At 35.9% G+C, this 12,026-nt stretch overlaps 1 protein-coding gene across 24 annotated transcripts in view; it reads right to left on the bottom strand.

Moving 5' to 3' along the window:
* The window catches only part of PUM1 (pumilio RNA binding family member 1), a 162,238-nt gene that overhangs the window by 42,661 nt on the left and 107,551 nt on the right, over nt 1–12,026 (bottom strand). For all 24 annotated transcript variants that reach the window (XM_056795362.1, XM_056795364.1, XM_056795369.1 and 21 more), the window contains one exon: nt 4,513–4,664. In XM_056795362.1, the coding sequence (XP_056651340.1) occupies nt 4,513–4,664 (152 nt within the window). The remainder of the gene's footprint in view (nt 1–4,512; nt 4,665–12,026) is intronic.

Below are 12,026 nucleotides of genomic sequence, written 5' to 3'. Positions count from 1 at the left end.
TCTCTCTCTTAATATCCTAGTTGTTCAAGTGCACACACTTCATATTTCCATTTCTTATAACATTTCAAGTCTGAGTGCACCATTGGGAACAATTCCCTTTTACCTCACTAGTATCACTTTCAATTGAGGTGGAAGTTTTGAGACCAAAGCTTGGCGTTTTACCTCCTCAATAAGCAGGGAAATTCAAAGCTTAAAAGGCCCTATATATAGACACACAAAGATACTTAAGAGTAGTTACTTTTATAGTACCCAAGAACTGGAAATAAAAGTTAGATGTCTCCTGATTGTGAAACAGTTTAATCAAATGGAGACCATTAATGTCATGGAATTATTAGTGCACTATTAAAAATGGTTACTATGAAAAATACTTAAAAGAACCTAAAGCAAAATCAACAGACAAAATAAACAGAACCAGTAAACAATACCCACGACTACAATGATGTAAATGGAAAGTGAAAAAAAAATCCTGAACCATAAGCAATTATGACCAAGCTAGGTCCCCAAGAAAAGAATATATCTTCTTCCTTTGCTACAATGAGAAATTATGGATATGTAATACTGTAAATAAAATCAAAGTATAAATGATGCATTGGTTAATTTTGATGAGGTACTTTTGACCACTTCCTTTCTTATTCTGATTCACAGGGAATGATACACTAGGTAGTACAGAGATGAAGGAGGGTTATATGTACAAATAGAATCAAAACATATATTTTTTAAAAAAAAGAAAAAGAAATTAAAGCTATGAGCTATAATGGGAAAACAGTCAAGATAGATTCCTTCATCCACATCTGTAGACTATCAACATAAGTCTAGATTTCACATTTCAACTTTTAACCAAGTACAATGAAACTACAATTTAAATGAGCATATTGAGTATAAGTGAAATGCTTCCTATATTTTCAAATGATAAATTTAAGTATTTAATCAAACGACATTTTTCAATGGAAAGGGGGAAGGGTAGGAGCGTGCCAGCACCCTGGCCTGAAATATTATTTGCTTAAATGAATAAATCACAATTATGTATATAACTTCACTAGCTCCTAGAATAAAAATATTATTATATATCTACCCTAGACAACACGCTGTAATAGAAAAAACTGGAAACAAAATAATGCCCACCAATTGGGGAATGACTAAATAAAGTTCTATGTTCTTTGAATGCAATGGATCATTAGATCACAGGAAGACCCATGGGGACATTATTGGTTATAAAGTCCAAGGTCCTAATTTTAGCAAAGAAGAAGCTGAAGGCACACAAGTAAAACTACTTGCATGAAGCAATGTAACGGAAACAGCTGAGCTAAGATTTGAAACTAAGTATTCTTTCAACTATACCCCATTATCTTATAAAAAAAGAACGAAAAGTCTGTTCAATTTCAGAATATGCTCAATTTTTCTAATTTTCTGATGGGAGAACTAAGTAAAAGAGACATAAAGTGCAGCAACGAGGCCACAGAGATAAGAAATATTTTTTTAAGTATATCAGAAAATCAAATAATGACAACATTTAACAAACATGAAAAAAGACTCAGACTCAAGAACCAAGCTTTGGCTTTCATATATTCCAACTGACCTATAGCCCATTATGTACCAGTTGTAAATGGTAACTGAGGAATGGGAGAGAAAACAGAAAGAAATATTAATAGGTACAGAGTGGTGGAGCAAATTCTTAAAAATACAGACAGGCAAAAGACACAAGACATGAGCCCAGAACGAAGTATAGTTCCAATACCTTCTCCTTCTTTCCCTCACCAACCTCCCCCTTATCTCTCTGTTAAAAAAGGCCTAGAACTACTCCACGTTTCTACAATTCTTCTCAGCAGCTATGAATTGACTCAAGTGACGAACATATCTTGTGAAGGTAGGTTCTGCTCAAAGGTCATTAGCTAACTGATAGTATGCAAAAGTGAATTTGCTACTTTTGGTCTCCTTAGGATGCAAGTGCTGCCTCTAGAGATCTAAGGAAGACAGGAGTGCAATAAAACCAATACAGGTACCAATGTCTTCATTTGAGATCCCAAATCATTTCAAAATATCAGCTATAAAAAGATATTCTAAATTCTACAAAATGCCTTTTTCTCTGAATGACAAAATTTCATTATTTTGATAATATTTTAATAAGTTGATAAAAAATGCAAGAATCCATAAATTGAATGGCAATATTTATTCAAATATTCATCAATTCTCTATGCAGATTATTAAAAATTGATATATGTATGTGTGATTACAGGTATGGAACATTGAATATAAAAGATTCCCTATGATGTATAGCTATAAATTGCAAATTCTTTTTTCTTCTACCTCTCCATTAAAAAAACAAAATAGGTATCAGAGAATGACACAGGAGATGGGGCAAAATATCAATGATAAAACACCTAAAAGATCATCTATATTTCTACTAGAAAGTGTTTTGATTATACATGTATTACTAGAAAACTACAAATGGAGAAAGAAAAGTTAAGAAATGCAAGACCATGGGCAGTATGAAGACTCTCCCCTGACCATTTTTAGATTTAATGACCAGAAGCATATATATGTCCCACTTACACTTGAGTGGAGGTCTGTGACCACATGTGCAATAGTGCATGACAAATAAGAATTGACTGACTGCCCCCTGGGCAGTCCTAAGCAAAGTTGTAGCTGTTAAGTGGTCCCCATAAAATGGAAGGAAGTCACAGGAAGTGACAAAAAGGAATGGTCTTTAAAAGTGCCAAGAACTTCCTGTAAACTGTAAGGATAATTTTAATGTTTTGACTTGAAATCTAAATATGTGGTCGCCATGGGAAATTCACAAATATGAAAATACCCAAGCATAGTTAGAGGCCTTGGCCAAAGAGGCCTCCCTGAGTCTAAGGGAAAAAGGGAGTCAGTCTTATCACTCACTACAAGGCCGTCTCCAAGCAAGCTCCAGTCCTCCACTGAATTTCCTGAACTGAGTTCAGAATCCAATTCCACTCCAAACTCAATTATCTCAACTGACTTTTTACCCCTCCTTCTAAAGAAATTTTCTCTTATGTCACCTCCCCTAAATTTTTATATCTACCAATCACAGTAGACACTTTTTTCAAGGACTGCCCATTCTTAGTTCTCACCACTCTTTAGTTCTCACCTTCTCTGGTTAGATAATATCATACAAGTACTTCACACTTCTTTGTTAAGCTTTGCCTTTTGTGAGTTACTTGACCTTCTGTGATTTAACCTTTAAAGGTATTTAACACCTTTTTGTACTAGATCTAAAAACAGACCTAGCTTAAGGTTCTAGCTTCACTATAAGGTATGAATTGTTCATTGTTCAATGAGGAGTTTACAACTCTTCAAATCTTCCCCTAAAGTATGTCTAAGTATGGAGTAATGTAAATGTACCCAAGACATTCCTGATTCTTGATAGACCAAGTACCTCCATTGTTACAACTAGGAAATAGCTAAATAAAATCTTCTAAAGTACAGTCTGAGTAGTTTTTAAGATTCACAATAGAGGACTTGATCTTGAAGGAGCTTCAGCTTGAAATCTTGGACAGCTATTGGACTTTTCCCTTAGAACTACTATGTGAGGTGAGTGAAAAAAACTGACTCCTTTCCTGATTTTTCTGAAGGGACTAGCCTCAGGAGAGGCCTCCACATCCCCAGGTCCTTGGATCAAGGCTGAGGACCCTCTGGCAAAAGGACTAATCAGCCCTAACTGGGTTGAACCAGGGGTTGGAGCAAAATACTTAGTGTGTAGATTAGATATCTGACCCTATCCTCTCTCTGATTTTCTTACTTTCACTCTTTCTATATTTTATAAATAAATTGCCAAAAAAAAATATTATTTTGGAATTGATCAAATGTGACCCTACTCTTAAATAATCCAGTCCAACCTTTTATATTAACCCCTCTCATTCTGGCCCTTTCATCAGCCAGCTGGAACAGCGCACAGAGCACTGGGCTATGATGCAGAAGTCCTGGCTTCAAATCTGGCTTCAGATACTTCCTAAGATGAGTAACCTTGATCAAGTCACTTAATGCCAGTTGTGCAGTCCTTACCTGTCTTCAGCCATGGAAACAATACTTAGTATTGATGCTAAATCACAACATAAGAGTTTAAAAAGAAAAAAAAAAGGAACTATTAGAGGCCCAAAACTGAGGCCAGGGAGGGAGGGAAGCAATGTAGAACACAAGCTGTTACTGAAAGTGCTGGTGTAATGGACAGTTTTAGATATATACAGAGTACAATGAAAACTTTGTCTCCTTTTCTGTGGTGTCACCAAAACAAACACATATGGTATATTTCAAATACGCTGTGTTTATTGTTATTTAATAAGAGAGCTGAGTAACTGCTAACAACTTTTATTGCTAATTCATCCAAAATTAAAGTGACTAAAAGATCCAGAAAGGGGGAAAGGGAATTATATCTTCATTTTTTCTCTGTATACAGAAACTGCTTGAATTTATGCAAAGACAAAACTTTTCTCACATTTTCTCTTCAGGTATTTAGAATCTGACTGATGTATGACAGAAACAAGCACTTACCTGCTGCTGCCCTTGCTGAGTCTGCTGAGTGGTCTGTTGGCTAGCTGAATTGCTTGCAGCCGCAGCCGCAGCAGCTTGCTGCTGGAAAAGACTGGCAGGATAGACTCCCCAGGGAGTAACTCCATAATACTGGTGAGGGACAACAGCAGGGCCTAAAATGGTAAAAAAAAGTAAATTAGATTTGAATTAGGAAAAACACTAGCAATCAGACATCGCAAGCTGTACAAATGTAATAAGGCCTGAGACAGTACAATCGATCATCTAGGAAAGAACCAAAAATAATCTCAAATTGGCTGAAGAAAATGGCATAGGAAACATGGGTGTTTGACACGATTAATGTGTTGGAATGAAAAGTAAAACAACACAAATAGAACACAAAACTGTCACTTCAGATATGGGTCAGACAGGAGTGACCTCAAAGATTCCTATGACTCCTTGAGGTTCTGGGATTCTTTTTCTTAAACTCAGAGGAACGATGTGATGAGAATGTTACATTTGCCTAAAATCTATGAGATTTTAGTGAGCATGTGATATATGTCCACCTAATGTATGGTGCAAACACTAGAGATAGAAAGAAAAACAAATGGATGGTCCCTGCCTCCCTAACATTTTAGTACAACATGCAATGTATTAAAAGCATGTGATTCGAATTGACAAATAAACATTTTTTCTCCCACTCAGAAAACACCACCCTAATAAAGGAGGGAGAAGAGAAGGAAGTATTAAACAATGACATGTGCAAAGAAGGACAGACCTCTGGGCAGTCCTAGGTCAAGCTAGAGCCACCATTGGGACTTGTGAGGCACAGGAAGTGAGGTAGGGAACAGCCTCTGGAATTCGCTCACTTCCTGTGGAGAGAGCTAGAGGGCAGTTCCTGCTAGGAGCTGGATGAAGGAGGAGGACCCCAGTCAGCTTCCCTTCAGAACGGTCACATGAGTCAAGGACTGATTTTCTTCTCTACCTTCGTCCTTTGGGCCTAATCTCCCTCTGGCTTGGCCAGAGGTTTAGTTAACCCCTTTCCTTTTTCTCCTCTACTTCTCTCCCTCTCCTTTTTCTTACGCCCATTGTGATTAAACCACCATAAATTTCATTCTGACTCGAGTGTTTCATTTTAGGAATTTCATAAGTAAATTCCTTGGAGGCCATAGTTTTAATATTATAACAACCTTCTATGGTGTTATTTTTATATATATTTATTATAATTTAATATTATAACAGCTTTCTAAGGTATTATTTTTGACTACAACACAATGATGTCATAAGCATTGTACAAAAGCTCTTAAAAGAGCATTTGGGTGAAGATCAGACAGAAAGGAAGTAAAAAAATGACAGGCCCTGTGCTAAGAGGCGAGTGGTGTAAATAGAAAGAGTTTGAGATGTAAAGAGGAAAACTACATGTGAAGAACTATGTACAAGAAAGCTAGCTAGATACAGGATAAATTATGGATAATTAACAAATGGGATGCATCAAAATTAAGCAGAAGAGGGAAATGCATCCTCTAAAAATTTTTCAAGATTTTAACTGAGGCTCAAAGGATGTCAGGGTAGCCAGGAAGCAGTAGCATCTTCCAGATTAGGAAGAGGAGAATTCTAGGGATGGGAGCACCAAGCCCTTTTATTCACTGACCTCTCTTTTTTAAAACAAAAGCCAGCTCATTTTGAAAATGATTATTTTGGTGATCCTAAATCTGTTCCTTTCTCTTACTTCTTTGTATTACTTTTCTTGGAAGAAGAAGTAACTATTCTTCTCTTTCCTGCCAGATGAATTTCATTTTATTTCTAGGCCAATAAAATATCCTATCATAATTTGATTTTATGGCACTCCTGTTTTAAATTTGGATTCATGTGTTTCCTGGGTATCCCTTAGGAGAGTTTAAAAAAAGGATTTTATATCTTTATTTCTATTGAATGTAATTATTCTTTCTAACAGTACTTTTGTTGGTAGGCTATATATGGATTTTATATCTAACAACTCTGCTAAGTTTGTTACTTCTATTCAACTGGGTTGACATTTTTAGTATTCCTTGGACAAATCAAATAATCTGAATAATAAATCATTTTTTTCTTTGTCCATGTTTATCTCTATGATTTCAATTTCTTATCTTCCTTTCCTCCCCTAATGTTAAAAAGTAGTGGTGATACTAGCTAATCTATTGTAAAGGAGTGACCCATATCTTAAATGACTGGCTTGAAAACACAAAGGAAGGGGGCCTTGCAGTCCCAGATCTCAAACTATACTATAAAGCAGTGGACTTCAAAATAATTTGGTACTGGCTAAAAGACAGAAAGGAGGATCAGTGGAATAGACTTGGGGTAAGTGACCTCAGTAAGACAGTCTTTGACAAACTCAAAGACCCCAGCTTTTGGGACAAAAATCCACAATTTGATAAAAACTGCTGAGAAAATTGGAGGATATTGAGGGTCTGGATCAAAACCTCACACCCTACACCAAGATAAACTTAGAATGGGTGAATGACTTGAACATAAAGAAGGAAACTATAAGTAAATTGGGTGAACACAGAATAGTATACATGTCAGACCTTTGGGACGGGAAAGATGTTAAAACCAAGCAAGACTTAGAGTCACAAAATGTAAAATCAATAATTTTGATTACACCAAATTAAAAAGCTTTTGTACAAATAAAACCAATGTAACCAAAATCAGAAGGGAAACAACAAACTGGGAAACAATCATCATAAAAAAAACCTCTGACAAAGGTCTAATTACTCAAATTTACAAAGAACTAAAGCAATTGTACAAAACATCAAGCCATTCTCCAATTGACAAATGGGCAAGGGACATGAATAGGCAATTTTCAGTTAAAGAAATCAAAACTATTAATAAACACGTGAAAAAGTGTTCTAAATCTCTTATAATCAGAGAGATGCAAATCAAAACAACTCTGAGGTATCACCTCACACCTAGCAGATTGGCTAACATGACAGCTATAGAAAGTAATGAATGCTGGAGGGGATGTGGCAAAGTGGGGACATTAATTCATTGCTGGTGGAGCTGTGAACTGATCCAACCATTCTGGAGGGAAATTTGGAACTATGACCAAAGGGCGACAAAAGAATGTCTATCCTTTGATCCAGCCATTGCACTGCTGGGTTTCTACCCCCAAAGAGATAATAAAGGAAAAGACTTGTACAAGAATATTCATAGCTGCACTCTTTGTGGTGGCCAAAAATTGGAAAACGAGGGGATGCCCTTCAAATGGAGAATGGCTGAACAAATCGTGGTATATGTTGGTGATGGAATACTATTGTGCTCAAAGGAATAATAAAGTGGAGGAATTCCATGGAGACTGGAACAACCTCCAGGAAGTGATGCAGAGTGAGCGGAGCAGAACCAGGAAAACATTGTACACAGAGACTGATACACTGTGGTTCAATTGAACATAATGGATTTCTACATTAGTGTTTATGCAATGTCCCTGAACAACCTGCAGGGATGTAGCAGAAAAAACACTACCCACAAGCAGAGGACAAACGGTGGGAGTAAAAATAACGAGGAAAGGAAACTGCTTGACTACAGGGGTTGAGGGGATATGATTGAGGAGAGACTCTAAATGAACACCCTAATGCAACATGGAAATGGGTTCAGTTCAAGGACACATGTGCAGAATCACATGCTGGCTGTGGGAGGAGTTGCGGGAGGAGGAAAAAAATGATCTTTTGTTTCCAATGAATAATGTTTGAAAATGACCTAATAAAATAATATTGGGGGGGGGGGGGAAGGGGGGGAGAGAAAGACTGGCTTGTTCTTCATTACACATAATATTTCCTCTTATTGTTAGTGTTTCCTCTATCATGGAAAAGTCTGTTTATTCCTAATAATTCTAGTAACAGAACAAATGTTGAAATCCATCATTTAGTGATATTATTTATTTTATAAATATGGTTTAATAATCTTGTAGTGTTCCTTACATTGAACCAAAGTTACATTCCTTTTAGAAGTTCAACATGGGGGCAGCTGGGTAGCTCAGTGGACTGAGAGCCAGACCTAGAGATGGGAGGACCTAGATTCAAATCTGGCCTCAGACACTTCCCAGCTGTGTGACACTGGGCAAGTCACTTGACCCCCATTGCCTAGCCCTTACCACTCTTCTGCCTTAGAATCAATGCACAGTATTGATTCCAAGATGAAAGGTAAGGTTTATAAAAAAAGAAGTTCAACATAATCATTGTGTATTAAATTTCTGATTTGTTATCATAACTATTTGCATCAATAAACACTGGAATTTTGGCCTGTTTTTTTTTCATAGTATTCTTACAGATTGAGATATCATAACCTGAAATATAGAGTTGCTTCCTTTATTATTTTTCAAATAATTTATGTAAATACTAGATTGAATAAATTTTACCTATAAATCATGGTGCATTAGGTTTTTGTGTGGAAAAAAATACTTGGGTAGTTACTTTTTTTCACATTGGGCTATTTAAATATTCTATTGTTTTTATTAACATAGGTAATTAATAATTTATGGTTTTTATTTAATAACAAATTTTTCACATAAGTTTTCCAAAGGTATATGACCCAAATTGTCTACCTCCTTTCTTCCCTGACCCTTCCCAGAGCTGACAAACACACTCAGCTACGTTATATATATATATATATAATTATACAAAACATATTATTCATTTTGTTAAGTAAATGATCTTATTTAGAACCAAAGCCCCAAAATATATACCCAAATAACACAATGATAAATCATATGCTTTCAGCTACATTCCTGCAGGGAAGAAAAGTCTTCTCTGTAAAAGTGGATAGCATTCTTTGACAGAAGTCCCTTAGAATTGTTCTAGATCACTGTATTTCTAGAAACTGTCTATCACATTTGATCGTTCCAAAATATTGCTTTTATTGTGTACTATATTTTCCTTATTCTGTTTATTTCACTCTGCAGCAGTACATGCAGGTCTTTCCATCTCTTCCTGTCATTCTTTAAGAGAACAAAACTATTCCATCATCATCATGTACCACAACTTGTTCAACAATTCCCCAGTTGAGGGATATCCCTTTAGTTTCCAATTCTTTACTATCACAAAAAGAGCAACTACAAATATTTTCATATGAGCAGTTCGTTTCCCTTTTTTGTTTTATCTTTTTGGGACACAGACCTAGTTGTGGTATTACTGGATCAAAGGATATGTATTCTTTTATAGTCCTTTGGGCATAGTTCCAAATTGGACCACGTCCTCTCTAATATTTATCATTATCCTTTACTGTCATACTGGCAAATCTGATAGGTGTGAGTTGGTACCTCAGATTTGTTTTAATTCGCTTTTATCTCATCAAAACTGATTTAGAAGATTTTTTTTCATATAGTTATTGAAGGCTTTGATTTCTTCATCTGAAAATTGCCTATTCATACTCTTTGATCAACTGGTGAATGACTTGGATTCTTATAAATTTGAATTAGTTTGACAAAAATTTTATTAATCTTTCTAGTTCACCCTAGTATTCTGAACATGAATCAGATAATCTGCACCTATGAGAAACAAAAAGAATGTCAAATAAGATGATATATAAACAAAATAGAGCCCAGGATAGTGTGATATATAAAAATCCAGTCCAAGTGCCAGAAAAAGAGTGGTCAGTATAAGAGGAAAATCAGGAGGGTGCAGTGTCAGACATAAAGTTAAGAAGAAGAGTATCCAGGAAATGAGAATGATCAACAAATTCAAATGCAAGTGATAGCTTAAAATAAGGATTAAGAAAAATCCATTAGATCTGGAAATTAAGAGATCACCAGAAACTTGGGAGAGAGCAGTATCAGGTAAATGAATAATTGAGAAGATTTTTAACATAACAAAGAGCTAGAAACTATGGAGATATCCATGAACAGGAGAATGGATGAACAAATTAAAGTATCTGAATATTCTGATGGAATACTATTTGCCATAAGAAATAATGAAAGGACTGATTTTAGTGAAAACTGAAAGGACTTGCATAAATTGATGTCAAATGATTTGAGAAAATCCAGGACTCGGTATACTCTTAACACCATCATGAAACACCCAAAAGTTTGTTTTATTTTTAAATATGAGCAACCACAATTCCAGAGTACTCATAATGCCACCCATATTAATTTTGGATGGGGGGGGGGGGGGGGGGGGCGGCGGCACGGCACAGATGGCCAACTTGTTAATTTGTTGTACTTAAAATATGCTATTTGATTTAAAGTTTTTTTCTGTCCCTGAACACTTTAAACTTTTTTTCAAATGAGTGACAAGACAAAAAGTAAAGGTTTCTGGTGTAGACAACTTTTTCAAGTTTCATTTTTATAGTGGAAAGAAAAGAGAAAAATAGAACAGGGACTTAGAAGTCACTCAGAAGGATGGTCAGGACAACTGAGGTATTGGTTGTTTTACTTAAAGGATGGAGAAGATATGGACTGAAGAAAAGGCAGAGACACTGGATTAGAGTTAAGAGTGAAAGGATTTGTGTTTGAAAGGATGGGAATAGTGGTTGGAAGATTTACCTTGACAAGCATCTTCTATTGTGGGGTAATTACAGTTTTGAAAGAACTTTCTTATGTTGTGTCCAACTTCTGAAGTAGGGGGAGAACTTTAGAGTTGCAACAAGAGTCTCAGAAAAAGATAACAACTTGCTCAAACTCTTTTGCTTAGTAAGTAGAAGAGAACATTATGAGACCTGTCTGTAATCCACCATATCATGCTTCCTATCACTACAGTAAACCAGAAATCAGGCAAGCACCGTATTAGTGTGTGAGCTCTGTGAGAGCAGGGCCTGCCTCCCTTTGTCTTTTTTATTCCCAGGAGTTAATATGGTCCTTCACACATAGTAACTACCTAATGATTTTTTTTCCCCAATTATTCATGTGAGGGAGGGCTACTCTTTACACAGACTAGAATTTAAATTCTGCTTCAGATACCAAGTTAAGTCAGTCACTTTACCTCTCTGTGCCTCAATTCTGAATCTGTAAAATAAGGGACTCTCTGATCATTTCTACCTCTAAAACTATAATCCTAAAATCCCATGAGAAAAGGGAATAAAAATTCTGATTTATACCTAACTCACCTAGACTGCAAATGTTTCAGATAAAAAAACATGGACCCTCTACCATACTGTCTCCTACTCCCTTCTAGGCTTCTAACCTTCTCCTCCATCTTGATAGATACAAATGGATGTCCCTTGTAATGTCTCAAATTCAAAGTAATTGAATATCTCATCTCTTCTCTTCTTTCCTCCTCCAGTCACATACAATTAGACTTCACTATTTCTAACTGAAGAATCAGTTCCTCATGTTTAAATAGTATAGCTGTTATCTACAATTTCCAGTCACACTAAGTAACAAAATCAAATGCTCTTGACTCTAATAAGTCCCCTCATTATTACCCAAATGGACTAACAACTGAAAAAATCTGAGGAGGGAAAAGAGACAAATCCCAAACAGTAAGGATCTTTAGAAATTAGTTCATTCCGTCCCCTGACAGTTTACAAACAAGAAAATGGAGGGCCAGAGATAGAAAGTGATTTGTCCAACT

Source organism: Monodelphis domestica, chromosome 4 (genome assembly GCF_027887165.1).
Source record: "Monodelphis domestica isolate mMonDom1 chromosome 4, mMonDom1.pri, whole genome shotgun sequence".
NCBI lineage: Eukaryota > Metazoa > Chordata > Mammalia > Didelphimorphia > Didelphidae > Monodelphis > Monodelphis domestica.
The sequence above is the reverse complement of the archived record's forward strand: the minus strand, read 5'-3'. Positions and strand labels throughout refer to the sequence as shown.